The 21,075-nt window shown below is 48.3% G+C and overlaps 1 protein-coding gene across 7 annotated transcripts in view; it reads left to right on the plus strand.

Annotated features, from left to right (window-relative positions):
- The window catches only part of PPP1R16B (protein phosphatase 1 regulatory subunit 16B), a 60,601-nt gene extending 39,796 nt beyond the window's left edge, over positions 1-20,805 (plus strand). For 5 of the 7 annotated variants that reach the window (XM_083801058.1, XM_083801055.1, XM_083801054.1 and 2 more), the window contains 9 exons: positions 5,072-5,142; positions 7,076-7,221; positions 9,221-9,324; positions 9,602-9,726; positions 11,236-11,361; positions 11,696-11,771; positions 12,906-13,035; positions 13,762-13,930; positions 14,580-20,805. In XM_083801058.1, the coding sequence (XP_083657184.1) occupies positions 5,072-5,142; positions 7,076-7,221; positions 9,221-9,324; positions 9,602-9,726; positions 11,236-11,361; positions 11,696-11,771; positions 12,906-13,035; positions 13,762-13,930; positions 14,580-15,101 (1,469 nt within the window). In that variant the 3' untranslated portion in view covers positions 15,102-20,805. The remainder of the gene's footprint in view (positions 1-5,071; positions 5,143-7,075; positions 7,222-9,220; positions 9,325-9,601; positions 9,727-11,235; positions 11,362-11,695; positions 11,772-12,905; positions 13,036-13,761; positions 13,931-14,579) is intronic. The other 2 variants (XR_014572932.1, XM_083801059.1) reach the window with 2 other exon arrangements.
- The last annotated feature ends 270 nt before the right edge of the window (positions 20,806-21,075 follow it).

The raw sequence follows: 21,075 nt of genomic DNA on the forward strand, positions 1-21,075 counted from the left end.
GGCGAGAAGTGTCACAGTTAGAAACAGGTTTTCCTTGCGAGCACCTGGGCTGAGTACAATGGCATGAAATGTTCCCTGCCCTTGTGGACGTGGCACAAAGCAGATGGGACTCTGCTGGCCTCTTTCCAAACCTCCCAGATTGTGTGGGTATGTTGGGAGGAACGTGTGTGCCCAGCCATGAACTAGGTGGGAGGCGTCTTCACAGGCTTTGATCCTGCCTGAGAAAGCTCAGCCATCAGTCACGATGGGATGTCTCGCTTGCTAGCTCAGCAGGCAAAACGGGCCATATTTATTTTTAGGCGTGCTAAATGTTTGAAGCTGAGCGTGGTTTTTATTTTCCGTGGCTTATTTTGTCTTTCAGGAAGCTCCAGGGAGCTGCAGAGTTTGTCAATGGGCCAGGGTGGGCTATCAGTGGCACGGTGCACGAGCAGCGGACAGGGCTGAGTACGTTCCTCCTGGGGTTGCTCAGGGTTTAGTTGTGCTCTTAAATATGAATATCACGGCATGCTGCGTTAGGAAGCTAAATGGGTTGCTGGCAAAGCACTCATAGTTTCAAAGCCGTTTTTCTGGCAAAGTTTCTCCTATGTGATAAATACCCCTGCAAAACCGTAGCAGGAAAAGCCCATCATGAAGTAGCTGAGCCCGTCCAGAGCGCCGTGCCCGGCCGGGGGTCAGGCTATTGAGACCTTTGCTGGCACATGTGTTGGTGCAGGCACCACCCGTACATCACTGCGAGTGATGCTGGAAGAGTTTCCTCTGCCAAACTGGGGTTTTGCTTAAAGCTGTGTTTGGGTGGAAGTGACTTCTACTGGTGCGCAAACATGTGCATCTTAACCCAAGTGAAACTTGTGTGAAATCGTGTATAAATGTCGGAGAATCCTTCCACTGCCTTAGAAACCTCACTGCCAGAGCAGCTTTTAAGTGTCCTTTAGGAGAGGAGAACCAGACAGTGAAATAGAAGAGTTTGAACATCACTTTCAAAAAGAAGTCACTGAGTGCAAAGGTTGTACAAAAACCTGGACTTGTAAAAACTCAGTGTGCGTGTGTGTGTAAGCTCAGAGCACTCAGGGAAGCCTGCTTGCCACTCTGGACAATTTGCCACTGTATATTTTTGGGAGCTGCTATCAGGAAGGTGTTTTTGGGACCTCCTATCAGAAAAGTGTTTTGTTTGTTTGTTTTCTTGTTTATTTTTCTTCCCAGTATCAGTTGGCTTTGTCTTTGATGAATTAGTAATACTTGAGGTATGCAGAAGCCAGGTATAGATGGGAGCGTAATATTATCCAGAATTTTATGGTGTAGCTTATTGACTTTGGGGGAACTGCTCTGACAAAGGCATTTTTCTCCACAGAAAAGTCTCCATCTGGTTTAGGAACCTTTCTGGAACATTTGTTTCTTGTATAACCTCTGTGGGAAGTAACATGAATGTAAAATGATAGCGCTGTCCTGTCTCTTCAGGTGAGAGAGCTGATTACCCCACGTTGAATTTTCCTTAGGGCCTCTGCAGTGGCTTCTTTGTCTTCCCCCTGATTTATAGGTTTGGGGGAGAAGAAGTGAGGTGGGAGGCGCGGGAGCTGCTGGAAGGGGGTTTGTGGTGTGCGGGGAGGAGGATCTGCTTGGGGCTGCCCCAGGACCTGAGATGGATGGTGACTTAAAACCTACTGGTTTGGGGATGTATTTTCACAGCTTTTGTGAGAGCATTTTCCATTTAACTCAGCACAGATGTGAATGATAAAATATAAATCGAAGATTAATGTACACCATCTTGGCGTGTGAAAGGTTCAATTATAGGCAGAGCATGCAGAATAATGGAAAATACGTTTGAGTGATTGTTCAGTTAATATCATTTGCAATGAATTATTCACAACAATTTGTTCACCCCCACTCTTATTGTAATAATTTTAATTCCTTCATTTGCTCAGCGTTTGAAACTGCTTCCCACAACTTGTAATGAAGTATATCCACGCATCCAGCCCCTTCTCTCCACCTCCCCCCGCCTACACGCCACGAAGGACAGATTTTAAAGAGCTCAGCATTTTAGGCACTGAGCTCTCTTTAAGAAGTTAATCATAAGTGTGAGAGTGGAGTTAATCAGAAGTGTTGAAGTGGAGGCTGCTGCCTGCTGATTGCTCAGATGTGACCCATAAAAGCCCATTTTGCAGGCCGCAGTGACCTCAACCCTTTAAGCTGGCAGCGATTTGGCTGCTAACCACTGAAGCCCTTCCTGCTGCGCTGGCTGAGCCGCGGCGTTCAGCAGCGTCCATGCGAGTGGTGTGCTGAGGCTTTCACCAGCAGAAGGCGATCAGCTGCTGCTGGGTGATCGCTCTGCATCCCTGGAGCGTATCCTTCCTGCCTGGATGGCCTCACTGGTGCTGGGCTGCGGGAGGAGGAAGAGTTGAGCTTCACAGCCAGGCATGTGGCACCGGCAGCCTCGAAGAGAAGCCCTTTGCTCGCTCAGGTCCCTGCCTCTTGCGCTGTGCTACAAACAACGGAGGGGATCGGGTGCAGCGCTGGAACTGGTGGGTTGTCTTCCAGCACTGCAAAGCATCACAGCTGTGCTCCCCTTTCTTCAGGCACTGGAAAACCCGCAAATGCACACGGCTCCTACAGCCGGGTCTGTTCTTACCGGTCACACGGGAGGGAAGTTTTTAAGCCAGGTCGCCGTAGGGTGGTTGGCAGGGGGACGAAGATGTCCGTGTCCTCCCTCTGTGTCCCTCTGCAGCCTGTCTGGAGCACGGGCAGTGGGCGAGCACTCAGTGCGACGTCCCTCTGGCTTTGGAGGAAGGAGCCAGGACTCGCTGCTGCCCAGCTTTGTGCTCCCACTGCTGCGCCTCTTGATGCTAACTTTACTTTAGGGCGAGTTGGCAAGGAATCTGGCCTCTCATCCAAGCAGTGTCCTCATGAAATCATTGGCACCCCATCCATAACTAGCTTTAATACCTTTTGGGGCTTTTTTTGGTGTCTCGTGGCCATCGGTCTCTGGTGTGTTGGGATGTAGAGGGAAATGTTTTGCAGGCAGTGGTGAGCAGGTCCCGAGGGCAGGTGGGAGCCATGGTGTACAGCCAAGACGAGGGCTGCTGCAGGGGTCAGTGGAGAATTCAAAGCTGCTTTAGGGTAAGACAAATCCTTGTCTGATTCTTAACCCTTTAAGGACTCTCACTAGCTCTGTCAAGCCGTGACCACAAAGCCTTCAGCACAAAACCCCAAACACCATAACGAGCTGGGATTTATGCTTTTGCATCTTCCCCATGGAGAGACAGCACTCGCAAGGTCGATCCGCCAGCATCTACTTGTCCAAATCTCCATAATCAGGCGAAACGTGATTATGGGGCTGCTTGTCATTAGGACACAATGGCTCTTAAATGGCCCGGATTGAATTAAAGCCTTAATGGCAGAGCATCCAAAGTAAATAACAGGCGACCAGATCTGCTGGGGGTGACGTGCCTATCGGTCAGCCCCGATGAGAGCAGAGCTCAGGCCGGGCAGCAGCAGCCGGAGGAGCGCAGCCATTGGGGTGGGTGTGCTGCCTGGAGGAGCTCAGCGCCTTGGCTGCTGGCACGCACGCGAGTGCCGGGGGAGCCGGGGGCTTCCTGCGCTGGCCTCCGAGCTGGAAAAAAAATGGCACGCTTTGGACTCGCCGCGGTGAGGGGGTTTTGCCGCGGTGTGGGGCGAGTTTTGTTCTTCGCTGTCTTTCCCTTTTTTGTACCGGTTTTACCCAGCAGGTGTCAATGCATTCAGGTTGTTTCCAGATAAGGGAAATGCCAGCGTTTGGTGAAACGATGCCGTGATGGGAAGTGCCTTACTCCACTTCTGTCTGCGTTTGCCTCCCTTTTTGCCGACATCAGGCCGGTGGTGTCCAAACAAAATCCCACTTTGCTTCCAAGTTGACTTTCTTGCAAGTGTGCTTTCCACCTCTCTTGAACAAAGCTTCATAAATCAACATCAGTGTGCTCCTGGACATGTTTTCCAGCGAGAAAGTCCCCCAGGTCCCACGCTGGCTGCCAGGAGCTGCTCTGCTCCCAGTTTCCCCCGGCTGTACTGGGAGGGAGCTCCTTCTGCCCGCAGTGGGCATCGGCACCTGCGGGTGCTTTGGGAGTGGCCGGCCCTGCAGTCGTTCCTGATTGCCAGCTCTGATGTTTATTGCCCGTTTAGCTTCGTTACTGCTCCTTATTTTGCAGCTCTGGTTTCGCTCAGTGGTTGTATCCTTGCCAACAAATCAGGTGGGGCTGGAATATGTCGCTGCGCTGGCCCCAAGGAAATGACTGTGAAGCTCTGGCTTATGCCTGTGCTGGCAGTGACAGCTGAGGTGGGAAAAGCATTAGGTAGGAAAACATCTGGAGAAAAAGCAGGGAATGAGAAAGCAAGCACCAGAAGACAGGTATGGATCACCAAGACCTGTCAATGAATTTGATTTCATTGGATTGCAAGTTCCTGCTATTGCTATTCGATTGCTTCCTCTGCCAGCCTTATCGCTATTACCCCACGGAAGAGCTGCACCCCAGAGCAAACTTCATCTTTTGCCTGGAGGCTAATGGCTTTTCATGTGTTCCCCAAATTTGCATTTTAATGGAATAAAACTTATCCTTTCCCCCCAAAGCAGCAATTTAAAAGTTAAGCCTCTGGAAAGCTTTCCTCAAATATCCACCCATTCATGTGAAGTGTCCAAAGCAACCCTGGTGTATTTTAGATGTGCCATGAGTGACTGGGCTTCCTGTACCACACCGGTAACTTCTCGAGGCAGGACCTCATCTTCCCGCGGTGCGATCTCTCCTGCGGCCGTAGCTCAGGACCTAAAAGTCACCGATCGCCTCGGAGCTCTCCTGGGCTGCAGCGTGCAGAGGTCGCTCTCGGCTGTCACTAAGCAAAAGAAGAAAACGTAAATTGCTCCAGCACTGCCCTGTGGAAATGATGGCTGTCATAAAGCCTCCTTTGAAAGGAGGCAGGGGGGAAAACTGTGTGCTGCTGCTCCCTGCTGGATACAGCCAGCAGGGCTGCTCCGCTGACACCGCTGCCTGGGGCTTGTGCACAGGAGGTGCCAGCTCTGACCGTCCTCTCCTCTCTTCCTCCCTTGCAGTGTGCTACTTGCTGAAGAGCAACATCAGCCCCGACCTGTGCAATGAAGACGGACTAACCGCACTGCATCAGGTGAGGCACAACAGGCAGAACGCTCCCTGTTTCATCTCCTCGCTCAGTGAAAACAGGGAAGCTTTGCCACATTGTGCTGGGGAGCGAGCCGAGATAAAACCCGTCTCGTGCTGTACACAAGGCTTTGTTCCGTGCTGGTAAGGGCTCAGGAATTGGGGCTGGGTTTCAGGCACGAACACCGACATTGCTCACACTCTATAATCTTTATGGGGCTGGGCGGTAAACTCTTAAAGCAGGTTAACTCACACTGAGAGACTATGGCAACCTTACAAGGTTTGGAAGAGGCTTAGATAAATGATGCCCAAGGTGTTTGAAGAGCTCTCTGTAGGCTGTGTGACCTCATGGTCAGCGCGAGGGGCAGCAGCAGATCTGCAGGAAAACACAGGGCTGCTGTCCTGGGGTGCCAGCCTGCGTCCTTCCTCAGAGCCTCCATGCTGCCAGGGTTTTTTGTTCTTCCCACGGCCCCGTCCCCACCCCACCTCGTGAGCCCAGATGCTCAGTGCCAAAGCCTCAGGACTGTCCCCGTGGCAGTCCCATGGGGCTCCCCGTGCCTGGCAGCCAGCGCCTCCGCCAAAAACAACAGCGTAGTTGTGGAGTTTGCTCCGAGGGTGGAATGGGGACACGCGGCTTTCTCTCCATTTGTCCCCGCTGTAAATGCTCCCATTGACTTGGCATTTTGGATTCCTCTGCAAGTCGCTTTCTGTCTTCAAAGCCGGGTGGATGCTTGCTTGAAAAGGCAAAGCGGCTCCTAGAAGAGCAAAAGCTCCTGCCACCTCCTCTCCAAAGCGATGCTGTTCTGCACACAGAGAAACGCAGGCAGCTGGTGCTGCTGGCAGCCTCTTTGCTTCCACCACCAGCTGCTGGAGCTGTGAAAGGCTTTGCCAACTAAAGGATCAGTTTTTGTAAAGGTGCATTTGGGGGCTGAGGTGGAATCTTTGACTTCACGAGAATTAATTGTATCCCTGAACAGAGAGAAGCTGCCAAATGAGCACAAATGCCCATTAGCAGTGGCTTCCAGTGAAGGATGCAGCTTTTGCTTCTGGGATAACTTGGCTATCTGACAGGCATGATTTTAGCCTCACTTCCACATATAAATAGTAAACAGAAATAGGAATGCACAAAGGGTCCTTGTCACTCGGCTGCCGAGATGCTTGCTGTGGGTGTGCTTCGGCCCCTGTACAAGCCTGCAGTGCAGCGCTGGGCCACGAGGCTCCAGCGTGGGCAGACCACAAAGGGGCTTTCTGCACAAGGACCGATCTTATTTTAGTGTCCCATACACATGTTCATATCAAGAAGTGAGCACGAGGTGGGTCAAAGAGCAAATCCCACCTTCCCCAAAGGAAGCAGTCGAGGCCCTTCTTGGTGTGAGTGCATGGGGGATGCCGATTTTTCCAGGAAACGAAAGATGCCCCATGAAGCACTTCATATTGTTGGGAATCCAGCTTGCATCTCTTCAGATAACTATGGTAGGTAGCGTGAGCTGCTTAGAAGTTTTTTATTCATCGCATGCCAGCGCGTGGGATTTTCCCTAAGAAAAGGGAATGTCAGCTTGTCAGCTCCTCCCTCGGTATGCAGCTATGCTGGTTACCTTGAATTTCTGCTCTGTTTGCTCTTGAATATGGAAGACCCAGTGAAGCAGCAGCTGTGTGCGTATTTGCTGATGTTCCCCTCCTGCTTCTGCCCCAAACCAGAAGGCCCTGCAGAACACTAGTGACCTTCAGTCCACCATGCGGGTGTTCTGCATGGTGCCTTTCTGGCCTGGTTGTGTTGAACTTGGTGTTTTACGCTGTTGGAGAGGCTTGCTGCCAAATACCGCAGCATAAAGTAGGTCCCCGTGTCCAGGTACCGTGGTACAACTGAGCAGGTGTGAGCCCTCACCTTCCCAAAGTAAAAAGCAAACCGAAACAATCTGTCTACATCTCTTCCTCACCAGTGCTGCATAGACAACTATGAAGAGATAGTCAAGCTTCTCCTCAACCACGGGGCCAACGTCAACGCCAAGGACAACGAGCTGTGGACTCCCTTGCACGCAGCAGCTACGTGTGGTCATATCAACCTGGTGAAGATCCTCATCCAGCAGTAGGTGGCTTGTTGTGTCTGCCCCTTTCTGCAAGTCTGATTTAACCCGCAGCTTCTGCGGGTGGGAACTGGGACTGCTTGGCACCTCTCGGTGGTGGTTACTGCCTGCTCTCAGGCTGTTCGTGGGACTACTTCCTACGTGGGGGAAGAGGAGGTGGAGGAGGAAGAGCAGAAAGGTTGAGGAGATGCAATAAAAACCCAGGTGGCCCGACTCAGTTTCAGGAAGCCGCTCAGGACTGGGCCGAAATTTGCCCATTTTGCCTTGTGTCCTGGTGTGTACATGCCTGTGTTTGTGCTCGTTGAACTGTGCTTGCTGGATGGGTAGAAATAGGAGCAGCCAGCACGACCTACTCTCAGGCTTTTAAACACAACTTCAGGTCTTCCAGCCACAGTCAGAGAGACACCAATGCAGGAGGACAGCAGGTTCATATGGCTTGAATACTTGGGTGAACTTTTTGACCTGCCTTACTGGCTCTTAATTAGTGACCAGATAGCTGCTCACAATGCGTTTGTTCCCCAGCGGTGTGACACAGGGCGCTCGCCCTGGACCTTCCCCTTGCCTTTTCAAGGGCCACAAAGCTCGTGTCTTCCCTGGGCCCGCTGGCAAGGAGGAAGAGGAAAGATGCATTTTGAGCCGTACCATGTGCAGCTTTTAATGAGCACCTGCTGGAGCAGACAGTCCTGACTGCACATGGAGGCCTCTCCTCCATTTGCCAGGGTGACGGTGGAGAGGGCAAAATGTGTTTTGGGGTTTTACCGTGCTGCTTTGTACAGCAGAGCCTGTGACCTCTCCCTGAGGGCCTCTTCTCCCTGCAGTGCTGCCATCTGGGACACTAGCATGGAACTTTTTGCCCTTCTTTCTTGACTTAAAATGAAGGAAGTGAGGCAGAGGGTGCAGGCATGGTGTCATGATCCCATGCTCGGAAAGAGTCTTCCACTGGACTTTTGAGGAAGGGGTGATTTGTTTGCTATGATGAAAGTCGTCCTTTGGAGCAGGTCTCACATACCAAATGGCTGGTTAAACACTGCCATGGGAGGCAGTGGTACTGGTGGTGGCACCTGGAGCCCTGGGAGACCATCAGAGGTGGCAGCCCACAAGAGATGTTCAGTTCCTTGCTTTTTTATTTGCTGATTAAACTAACACTGGAACATTGCAAGTGTGAATTTCAATGCAGTTTGCTCTGCTCGGGCAGAGAGAGGGGAAAAAAAAGTAAAGGAACAGGAATGTAAATGCAAGTGGATGTTGTCTGCCATCTTGCCGAGGTAGAGCAGAGGTCAGCTGAGGACTACTTAACAGCTAGCTAAAATGGCAAAGCTCAGAAGGTGCTGGAGATTCTTTTACCGTGTGAGAATATGAGGTTAGTGAACAATATAACTGGCTATTTGCCTTCCAAATAGTACCTCCTGGAGGTGATACAGAGGCTTAGAGAAGTGCTTTTGGAAAATCAGATGGAAAAATTCACCAGTTGCCAAAAATTTTATTGTTACTATTTTATTTTTTATTTTTGCCAGTGTGCCCTTTGTTAGGTGGAAGGCTCCCTCCACCATTCACCCTGTATCTTCCACAACTTCTCCGGTCCTTGTGAACTTTTTGTTCAAGGGCTGCCACCTGCCCAGATAACAAGCACCTGGTAGTTGCTTGGCACTGATATCCAGAAATTCAGCAAATAAATCACTTCTATCACTGAGAAGCTGCTGGTCTGTCCAGTGCCAGGACGAGTGCTAGGACCAGGAGAGGACAGGAACAGCTCAGTGGCTTGTGTCCCCCCACAGCCCACGAAGGAGGTGCTGCCTTTCATCCACTTTTGGAACTTGTCTTCCCCACTCATAGCTCCATGGCTTTGTTTTAAATCTATATTGTCTAACAAATCTTGGTGACATTTGGGCAACCATGAAACCCCAGCTGCTTTTTGCCAAACGTTTATCCCGGTGTTTGGCACTGTCTGCTCTAGGATATTACGGGAATCCTTTCTCGTGTGACACCTTTTTCCCCTTGCAGTGGAGCAGACTTGCTGGCAGTAAACGCGGATGGCAACATGCCGTATGACCTCTGTGAAGACGAGCCAACCCTGGATGTCATCGAGACTTGCATGGCCTATCAGGGTAAGGAGACTGAGAACATGTAGAATTCAAAAGGGGGCCAATGTAGTACTTAAAATGACCTTCTCAGCTCTTGATTTCCCTCTTGAGAGAAGCGGAGAGCTTCTGCCTGGCATAATGTTTTGGAACTGTCTAGTTTCTCTGATTCCTAATTTATGGTGAAGTCCCCTCAGCCTCTGGAAAGAATGTGAGGCCAAATCAACAAGGAATCATGAGTATAATTGTACTCAACCAGTGGAGAAAAAGATCCTTTCCAACTCTTCAATTGGAATTTTAACAGGAATTACACAGGAAAAAATCAATGAGATGCGGGCTGCCCCGGAGCAGGTCATGATCTGTGACATTCATGACATACTTGCGACTGGACAAGACCTGAACAGGACTGATGCCCAGGGTGCTACGCTGGTGAGTGAAACTGCCACGGCTTCGCTTCTGCCTTCCTTTAGCCTGTGGGTTACGAAACCTGCCCTGTGGCAGGAGGTTATACAAAATCAACACCTACAAGGAGGGAGGAAGCTGTCTGGATCTTTTCCTCTGTTTTAGTATCGTCACGTAGGAACGGGCTCTGTCCGTGAGTACAGCTGACGTAACTTAGTGCCTAACCCTGAGCTTTCTGAAGCAAATCCCTCGTTGCTGTGACCTCCGCCACTTGTCCCACGGGTCGGGTCCTGCAGTAAGGCTGCTGAGCCCCCGTGTCCCATCTGACAGTGGTTGGTACCAGCAGTTTCCACAGAAAGGTTCAAAATATCCTGCGATGAGGATATAAATTTATACATATAATACTTGTTAAATGGCTTATATATTAAAAAAATGAAGCAGGTGTATTGGCTTCCCTTTCTGTATCACCCCCACCTTGCTTGTAGAGGCTCTAGCTGTGAAACTACCTTCCAGTCCTGGAAAACTGTTAACTGTTTTAACAACTCTCAGCATCAGATTCAAGCTTGCATTTGCTTGTCGGACTGCTTCTGAGCATTAACTGATTCCTTGTTAAATCATACGACCTCTAGAGGAAATGACCCCGTGCCATAAAATTTATGTAGAAATTAATTGAACTGCCAGAAAGCATCAGAATTTATTTCCAGATGAGGTTTTAACTTCATGGGGTAGAATCCATGCGGAAAATTTTGAAAAGACGCTTTTGTGCTCCTCTTTAGCACAGCTGAAGTAGAATGAGCTCTGAATGAAGTTCATACCTTCAGAATGGCGTACAGGTCAATGGCGTGCTCAGAGAGGCAGCAGCAGACAGCAATTATGAAAATCCTCAGACACATGAGGGGTCATGGTGGAGTACAGGAGACTATTATTCATGTCTCCAAAGTGATGGGTGTAGTTGGAGGCCAGTATCTGAAAAATCAGATTTCTTTAACTAGAAGTCGCCATGGATTTAAATGTTTCTGATTTTCAAATGGTGAAAGCAATCATAGAATGAGTGGAAGTGCACTTGCACAAAGGGAGTCCTGACTAAAGCATGCTCAACATTTCATCAAAAAATCACATCCACAGAACTTAGTGGGGAAGAGGAGATGTTTTCTGGCGTGAGGGATGTAGAGTTCACATTAGATGTTCTCCCTGGCAGGCTGGCACTTCAATGGTGCTGTTTGCTTGCTGATTGGGGAGCACTTAGGAGCCCTGATTTAAAACTTGAAAACATTACTTTTTAAGCCATATATGTAAGAGATCTTAAGCACTGTTGAGCACTTTCCTCTCCCAGCAGAATTACATGCAGGTGATGCTGAGTGTCAGTAACAGGACCAACCTGCTTTTGACCTGATGGAAATGCATCTGCCAAATGCCCAACGTGCCACCTGTCTGAATCTAGAGTCAGACATCATCCAGGAAATTTCACTGAAGCTCAGTGTAAAAAAATGTTTATGGTCCTTGCAGGTGGTTCATGCTCTGTTCCTTGTCTCCTAGTTGCATATAGCCGCAGCCAATGGGTACCTGCATGCAGCTGAAGTCCTTCTTGACCAGGGGGCAAGCCTGGATGTTAAGGACTGGGACGGCTGGGAACCTCTTCATGCGGCGGCCTTCTGGGGACAGGTAAGGATTTTGTTGCAAAACTCGTGTACGAGGGTGACATTTCTTTCTGCCTGTACAAACAAGCAGTCCGTACTAGGGCTGGACTTGCTGGATGGTGTCAGATGAGATCCACAGGGCTCCAAAAAGAAGCTCTTGCTGAGAAAGCTCAGTAAGAGTATGTCTGTGCAGTTGAATGGTGGGAGCTATACTTAACATCACACATGTACCAGAAAGATGTGAGGCAAGTTGAGCATGCATCCTATTGCTTCTTGTCATCTTCCAACTTTTCAGTTTGAGGTGGAAAACGATTTCCTAAAATACCTCTGTTAACTGGGTTTTCTTTCTGTTTCTTTAGATGCAGATGGCTGAGTTGCTTGTGTCCCATGGGGCTAGCTTGAGTGCCAGGACATCTTTGGATGAGATGCCAATAGGTGGGTTTACTAATCTTAAATAACGAGATCAAAGTCATTAAGAAAATCCTTTAGAAGCTTTTGCCTCTAAGCCTGCTGGAGTCCTCAGATGGTGTTTTCAGAAGTGTTAACACTTCATTTTTCAGGTGTCTAGAATCAAAGTTATAAGGACTTTAACAGGGATTGAAGTTTTAAAGAGCCGACTTTGTTACTCCTGAAAATGCTTCTTCCTGCTCATAAAAAGAAGGGAGAATGAATTTCTTGAGCACCAAGGTTTTGTCTTGTCTGTCCACACTCATGTCATCCCTCTATTCCTGTGCTTTGGAGTCTCCCTGCTCTTGCATTATGGTCTTAGACCTGGCTTACCCCACAGCAGCGGGGTTTGGTGTACCACTTCTAAAGCGGAGTGCAGCCCTAAAACCTGTGTGTCTCTAGTTCTGCCTTGGTGCAATGAAGTGCTGTAACCTATCAGGGTTGGAGAGGGAAGAGAAAACACACAAGTCCTGGAACAGATTGGAAGTAAAAATGCCAGTGTTAGCATCTGACCATGTCTATTATTATCTTGTGCCACATTTTCTTTTGGCAAAAGGTTTTCTGAGCATTAAGGCTTTGGCATTAAGGTTTTCTTAATTGCAAAATCTGCGCATCCTCATTTTTTTCCAGGACTTTTTACAAGGATGGAAGTTCTCATCTTCTACCCTGACCTGCTCTGCCTTTGTCTGGTCTTAAGTTCTGGAGACTTAAGTAAAAATGCTATAACCAGGGGAGGTGCAGTCTGGTAATTAGGGAAATTTCTTTTCCTCACACCTTGAAGTGTTGAGACACTGGTCAATATATCTTTCACCCTGTCACAGGTAAAGGCAAAGCATACTGCTAGAGATGGGACAAAACCTAGCTGAACAGCTGGATCATCGCAAAGCTGAGCCACTGTCACAGTGAGCAGCTCTTGTTTTCTGATCCCACTTAGGTGTCCAAACCACTGTGCCTCCTGCAGTTTGTTTGGAGATAAATGTGTCTAAGCATATTTTGCTTAAATTTCCTTTCTCCTCCTGGCGTTTTGAGTTGTATGTACTAGGAAGACACAGGTAGTACCACGCTGCGAATGGTACCATGTGTGAATGGTCTGACTAACGGCCTGGTTTATGTGCCCCATAGATCTCTGTGAAGAAGAGGAATTCAAAGTCTTACTTCTGGAGCTGAAACACAAGCATGACGTGATCATGAAGTCGCAGATGAGGCACAAATCCTCCCTGAGCCGAAGGACCTCCAGCACCGGCAGCCGGGGGTGAGTGCCTTGTTCCCCGCAGGTCACCCGGCGCCTTTGCTTGGCCACCCAGGTGTGACCACCGAGCACCCCGCGGTCAGCGCGCAGAGAACGAGCCCGTCTGTCCTTTTGGAGCACACTCTGAAAGGCAGAAACTGGCTGTCAGTGGAAGGCAGAGCTCCTCTGGCGAGGGATTCTTTAGAGCTGCCCTGAACAGAGCCAGGTGGTGAGGATTTACCCTGCTGGACTGTTGGTAGCTGGGACTGAGAATCAGCGCTTCAGATGGATTAACTTGAGCTTCTTGACAGCTTTAATGAGGAAGGTGGAGGGGAAGGGGAATGAAGAGCAATAAATTCTCATGGCCAAGATACTGTGTTCAGACACTTTGCAAATGCCTTTATAAGACCTTTGCTAGACATCAAAGCAGTCCTGCAGACCACAGAACTCCCTTATCTCACCGGCCCTTTCCCTCTGTATTTACTCCCCTGGCAGAGTAGATCCATGAGGTGAGCTGTGTGAGATCTAACCCACATTTGCAGTACTACTTTAAAACTCCTTAAAATTCCTCCCACCTTTAATATCCACACTAGTGCCTTTGTCTGCTTTGCGTGGGTGCCAGGAAACTAAATTCACGTTACATTCCAGTGGGAGATGCCTTGAAGCACGAGGAGAAGGTGAGAGGAGTTAGAGGGTAAGATGTTCCATATCCTGCTCACAGCTTTGATGCTCTTTCCCTGTGTCCCACAGGAAGGTGGTGAGGAGGGCCAGCCTGTCGGACCGCACAAACCTTTACAGGAAAGAGTGCGAGAAAGAGGCCATCGTCTGGCAGCAGCTGGGGGCTGCAGAAGAAGGAAGGAATTCGGGTCTCATTGGAGAAATGGGGGAGACTCGGTCTGACCAGGAGAATACAGACCCCGTAAGGAATCTCAGTTGTTTTAAAGAGTTTCAGAGGAGGGTGGGTAGTGCAGGCTCAATAGCAGTGGGTGCCCTGGGGTGGGATGTGGCTGAAAAATTTGTAATCATTTATTATTTATTTATGATTTATTATCCATCAGATTTAAGCAAAAGACCAAATTCTCATTTAGTATAAACAGGAATATCTCACTACAGTGGAAAGGCTGTTTGGGATTTACAGCTGCTTAAATAGGTTTGAGATATGACCCTAGTGAACCAGAGTGTTCAGAAAAAATAGCAGTTAGTTATGACACATGCATTTCTCTGTAGAGCTAACAAACAGGTAGTCACAAAGGAATTTCTATATTGCTTTGCAGTTACTTGTTTTTAATTGAGTAATTGTCATGTTCTATTAACATGCATATCACTCAATCTATATATTTTTTTTTCTGAGTCCTTCTGTGCTAAAATTTCTGTGTTCCTGGCTGGGAGCAGCCCCTGGTTGGGACTCACAGCATTATAGGGTCCTGTTGGTGGGTGAATTTGATGTTTTTGCTGCAGTACCTCCGGCTGAAAGGCTGAGTGTGAGCTGACTTAGGAAGTTGTCACTGGGATGAACTGTACGTGGAGAACGGGGGAAGATGCTCTTCTTTAATGTCTTCTTGTTACAGAATTCAGTGCTGGAGAACTCTGCCCTCCTTCCAGAGTTAGCAAACAAGAGCACCCAGTGTGACTCCGAGATCCCCCTCCAGAACGGACTCATGGCATCGGCCAGCACGTACCAGTACACCTTCTCCAACGGGGACATCTGGAGCATGCACGCTGACCCCGACGGCAGCCCAGGCCACGTGCTGCCCTACGGCAACCCCGGGCTCCCCGACACGCAGCAGTTCTGGGGCGCCTACAAGGAGCACAGCCACCAGACGCTCTCAGAACTGAAGCGGCAGCGGGCTGCGGCCAAGCTCCTCAACCACCCCTTCCTCAGCACCCACTTCGGCAGCGGCATGGGAGGAGTTGCCGAAAACGGGGGCGAGGCCAAGTCGCACCTAATCGGATCCAGGACTTCTCCCTACAGCTCCAATGGGACCTCGGTGTATTACACGGTGTCCAGTGGTGAGCCACCCCTCTTGAAATTCAAAGCTCCCATGGAGGAAATGGAAGAGAAGGTGCATGGGTGCTGCAGAATTTCCTAGTCTTACCTGCTACTTGCCCCAGAGGAAACGAGAAGTGGGTGGGCTGGTTGGATCTATCACTGTGGCCAGGTTGTTGGCGTTCCACGGGGAGGATCTGGTTACGGACATCCTGACTGTGTCGGCCTCGTTCATCTTGAATTGTACTTTACCCTGCCAATTACTTCCATTGAAGTTGAATGAGTAATGCAGGTGGAGCAAGGCTCTCAGGAGAGGAAGGGATATGCATCGGTAGGATGTAAAAGGGGATGCCCACGTCTTTCCCCCTGGGGAAGAAAGTATGAGCTGCTTCCCCATCCTTGAGGAGTCATGGGATGGCTTGGAAAGAAGAAATGATAGGAATTAAAATATATTTGCATCTGAGCCTCTTGCTGCAAGCCACCACGCTTCTGGAGGGTGACAGTTCAGACCTGAATTTTCTCTCCTGGGTGATGCACATATCCTGGAGGGGTGGTCAGCCTCAACACAAGGTTTGCACGAGTGGACAGAGCTGTTTTCCCTGCAGCTGGATCCTGCATCTACAGGGGCTGAGCAACAAGCAAGTGTGGATGCTGCGCCTGCTTTAGGAAGTTTGCAAGGTGTTGTCTCCTTGCAGTGCCAGCTCACCATCAGAAACTGTGCGCTGGCTGGGTCCTGCTCTGCTCATGTGAACTCGTCATGCAGACTGCCATCAGGTTTTAAGCAGAACTCTGCCTGGAACAGGCTTCACTCGACAGGCTTTAAAACCGGTGTTGCAATAAGGGGCCTTGGCAATAGAATTTTACTGCAATAAAATACTGACAAAGGTCTATATTGGGATAAGTAATTTAAAACACTTATTTGTACTATTTAGACTTTAATTTGTTTAAAACTGAAAAGACTTCTGCTGATCTCACTTTCTTATTGATTCTGTTTACTCTGTATGCTCAACACAGATACTTGGGGCGGTGTGCTTTGTGTTCGGATTTTTCTGGGTTTCCAGAACCACAGGGCTTGGGAGGGGAGAGGAGGAAAGGCTTGCCTGCACTAACCTAGAAAGGTGTGAAAATGTTTCTAACCTCCCTAGATGTTACGACACTTAGGTTAACCATGAAGTCTTTGGCTGATGAATAACTGTTAAGTCATTGCTTTGGTAGTTGAACACTGCAGCAGGACAGGAGACTTTTTGGCTTTTTCCTGCTCCCGTGATGAAATCATCACCATCAGTAGCTGTCAGAATGGGGCTTAACTGCCTCTGTGTGCAAGGGCACCCAGCACCATGCTGTACTCAGCAAAGCCTCTCTGCTGTAGAGAGGTTGGTGCACCAACACCACTGCTTTGATGTAGTTCATGTAGCTCTGACGTACCTGAGAAACTCCTGCATGGTATAACAGGGGGGTTTGGCACTGGTGTTTCAGCAAGTCACGTTTTTTGTGTACCTGGGTGAGGTTGAAAGGAAAGTGCCCCATGGGAGCCAGCTCCGAGGAACTGGCTACAGCTGAGCTAACAAGTTGCATCTGCAGAAATAACTGTAAATGTTCAAACCTTTTTCTGCACAGGGGCTATCCCACAGGTAACTATCTCTATGAATATGTCATCTTGGGCAGCTGAAATCCCAGACTGCAAACACACGCCTGCTTGGGGCTCTGTAAGCCATCGGTGGATTAAATCACGCTGGCAGCAGTGTAATTGTGCTTCAGCTGAGCAACAGAAAATGCAGCTTCCACCCGTCACCCTTTTAGCTGGCAGCTGTTAGACATCAGTATTGCACTTCACTCGTACGCTTCCCCTCTGGGAATCCCCGCAGCCTTGCCTTTTTCTAGGCCATAAAAAGTTGGCTGAGGCTGCCAGCGAGCATAAGCCGCTACCCTCTGTTCGCCAGCAGCCAGAAGCATCCTTCACTCTCCACGTGCAGCGTTTTGGGCAGCTCCACGAAGGGAGGGAAGGCTCTCTCCTTTGCTCCCAGCGCAGCCGTGGCAGTGTGCCCTGAGGTCTGGCCTCTCGCTGGGGCTGGCTGTGTAATGTCACAGGGCCACGGGCCTGTTCAGGAACGAATTGGGAAATGGTAGCAGTCAGTCTGCTTATTTATTTATTTATTTTGCAGCCTCCCTCCAGTTAAGGGGTTTCTGCGTTTGTTCTGAAACAGAGAAGTTGGGCTTTTTCTGACACAGAGCCAGTAGCTTGTGCTGCCCTGTTTGTGGCTAATGTGCCGACTTCAGCTCTCCCTCCGTTCCTGGAATGCATAGTATAAATATAAGACTAGAAAATACTTCTTGTGCTTAACCTTAAGGGAAATTAAAAGACTATCCAGTAGAAAGAAGATGATTTAGTAACTGGACAGACTTTACAGCATCTCTGTGTAGTTAACAGGGGATCTTCTGCTTACCTAGAGAAAATTTATCTGGGATAAAACCAAGCGTAGCCTGGGTGTTACTGAGTGGGGGAAGATGATTCCAGATGCCCCTGCTCTCCCATGGTGCTGGGATTGCCTCCTCACATCCAAACCCCCGAGCATTCTGGACTCAGTATAGCAAATGTTGGTGCTGTTACCCACTAGGTAGTAAGTGGTGCAAGATTTGGCCCTGCTGATGCCTTCCCTCCCAGAGGTAGGTGGAGTGGGGCCATTTTCCTTCCCAGAGCAATTTTGTGCTATCGAGTGTACTGAATGCTACGTAGCTCCACGCACATGAAAAGGAGGCAGCTGGATGCAATGGTGTTAAGTAGTTAGAGGCTTGCTCTCACTGGGAGCTACTGATACAGCAAAGCTGTAGGACGCCAGTCCACATTAGACAAATAGCGTTGAGTTCATTGGTACCTCACTTTGGTTATGTGTGAAGCCCCAGAAATTCATTATTCTAGCTGTGATTTGAGCAAAACAACAATTGATTTACTATCAGGAGAAAAAGGCTACAGGTTCTAGATTATAAAGCATCCATTAATTGGACTTTGCATTGTAATTGTAAATTGGCCATAATACAGCTCTTCTGGTGTTAGCACTAACATGTCCTCTGAAGGCAAGTGCTGTCTGATCAAATGTAATCATTTCTCATTCAGAGGAGAGAATCGGTAATTGATAAATATCCCAGGATTTATGTCACAGCCAAGCCAAGTATTTATCTTCCATTCCACAGAATGCATCAGAGTGGGACTTGGGAAGACAGCTGAAGAGTGACCTAAAATGGATTCATGCTTTTGTATTGGTGACATTTCAGATGTAACAGTCACTGCCCACGGGGCACTGGCAAATAAGCTCAGGGAAGGAGCTGATAATTTATGCTGCCTGAAGAGCTGTTGGTTGGAGGTCTGGGATGAGCGGTTCAGTACAGCGGGTATTCAGCCTGCTTCTAAAGTGCTGTAGAGACAAACAGGCTTTGGGGGGAGCAATGAAAACGTAGATGTTCTTGTACATGCATTGTAGGAGCCTACCTCTAGGAACAGGGCTTTTCATTGTAAAATTTAGCAATGTTACAATAATAGTGCTCTCAATTATCTGTGCATTTTAATAAGACCATCCCAGTGGAAAGCTCTCGAGTACATAGCAGAAGGCACCTTGGCTAATTCACTGGATCTTCATTTTGCTAAAAAGCTGTAGAAACTGTGAATCGTATTGTGACTGGCGTATCAGGCACTTGGCTTATTAGAGGAAGACTTGGGGGTTTTACACTGTACTCAGTGACTCTAGGTTCTATAAAGCTCTACGTACAGACTGAAGGTCAGATCAGAGTCCCACTTCCATCGGCTGTAAGCCGAAGGTTGTAGTTGGTGCAGGCTACACAAAGATCTGAGAACACGGGTGTGCTGACAGGCCTGCTGTAGGCAAAGCTGCACATGGGAGTAACTTTTCTGCTTGCAAAATCTTCCAAAGTGCTAGTCATAGTGTTTATAGCAAACTAACTAGTTATTGAGAGCAGCTTTACTTCCCATGTTGAAAGACTTTATTTAGATGCAAAAAAAAGTGTCTCAAAATAGCGTATCTGCTTTACTGAACTCCACCAGGAAAGTCCCAGCAATGAAATATTAGTTAAGGGCTTCAGTACCATTGCTGGGATCTGTTTGGCTTCAGACCCAGGTCTGTATTTCATGTACCCAGTGATGCGATTTTATCTCAGTTAGCCTCACTTCTGTGGTGCTCCAGAATCTTAAAACCCTCCTGGTTTTGGTAAGAACTGACTCCTGCTGATGCGATTCTGCACCACATTGTAGGCATGGTCGGGGAATGACATGGTTGAGGAATTCCTGGTAGGGGAGGAGAAGAGCATGGCAGAGCAATAGCAATAACGAATCAGTCCGATATGCAGTGGAGGCAGTGAGTTCTCTAGTACACTGAGCGAGTCTTATTTCATGGGGTTGCAGGTGAAAGCACTTATAATCTCCCAATGGCATAAACTCTGTTCGGTGTCCTTTTGCTTTAATCTTGGGCTTCTGTTAACTTTAATCATCTATGCTGAAACAAAATTGGCAATACCATGAAATAGGAATATCTTAACAGAGAAAGCAAGAGAACTGGTCTGTAGTGAGCCACAGATTTACTGTTGTGTACCTGCTGGAAGGTGTCCTCCCTATGTCTGGATATTTCTGTGCCTTATCACACTTGCTAAAATTAATTTGGTTTCTGGTCTCTGGAACATTTGCAGTGACTATGCTGTGCCGTTCTTTATTGCAAGAGGAAAGCAGTTCAGAGCATGTAGGATTCTGCAATTTTCATTCTTTCATTTCTCTCATGATCACCATTTCTAAACACAGAGAATGGAAACGATCAGGATCTTCATTCTAATTTAACAAATCTTGTTGACCTACTCAGTTACAGCAGTTCTCCACAGACAGAGTCCAGAAGATACTTTGAGTAGCAAGGTCTAGCCTCTTACCATAGAACAGAGTTAATATTTGGAATTTAGTTTTGTTTTGTCTGTGGCTGTACAACAGAATTTGTTGTTCCTGGTTGTTCTTCAGCTTTATTCTGCTGTTTTGATGTTGGCCATGCTGGTAATGGACTTGTCAGTGGCCCCGCATGATTCGAGTACCACTGGGTTCTTCAGGCAACATCTGCCATGGCAAAAATAGGGCCCGGAATATTTTGCTGTATTTCAGCTGCGGAAGCTGTGGTAGAGGAGACAGTGCTCAAGAGACCTGTTCCAAATCTACACCAATACAATTGTCTCCACCTGACCGGGACATACGGGTTTTCAAATGGTGCAAATGCAGCCTTAGCATTGCCACCTCGGCACGTTCAGCCTGTGGATTGCGGTGTTGGCGTCCCGAGGGGGGACGAGGGAACTACGGCAGCGTTGGCAGCCCTTGTACAGCTCGGTGCGACTGCTGCATGTACAGGATGTAACACACGATGGCAAGCCTTCTGCAATAATTCGTAATTCCATCGATCAGTAGTAAATGATGTACAAATAAAACCTGATGAAATGTATTTTATGTGAAAAAAATAATGTAAGAACTGTATATTGTATTAGCAGCTTTGTGTATAAAATGGCATTTTGGCAATCAGAGTCTAATATATTTAAAACTTTTTTTTAAAAAAAGGATATTTGATATTGTATGGAACTGACTTTATTGCTACTGTAAGTATGAAAAGGTGGTTTCTTAACATGTTGAAGCAATGCATAAAATCATAAATTGTATGTAAAACCCATGCCAAAAGGGTTTGTCTGACAGTATTAGTACCTGACTTGTGTCTTTAATAGAGATTGAATTTTTTAATTTAAAAATTATATTAAATTTCTTTTAATAATACAGAAAAGCCCGCGGGTTTTTATTTATTTGGTTTACAGTCTGGGACTCCCCCTGAGCGACTCCGCCGCTCCTGTGGCTGTTAGTGCCAGGAGGAGCGTAGGGGAGTAAATCCGGGCAGGGGTAGGTGCGACTCGTAACTTGTTCCTTTCTTTATGGGGCCGGGGAGGAAGGCCGAAACCGCGGCTGTCCTTGCTGGAGGCCGGGTGTCTGACAGGGGCTTTGCGGGCCGGGCCCTCCTCGGGCCCTCGCCCTCCTGGCCCGGCCCGCGTGAGGGGAG

Source organism: Anser anser (assembly GCF_964211835.1).
Source record: "Anser anser genome assembly, chromosome: 16".
Lineage (NCBI taxonomy): Eukaryota > Metazoa > Chordata > Aves > Anseriformes > Anatidae > Anser > Anser anser.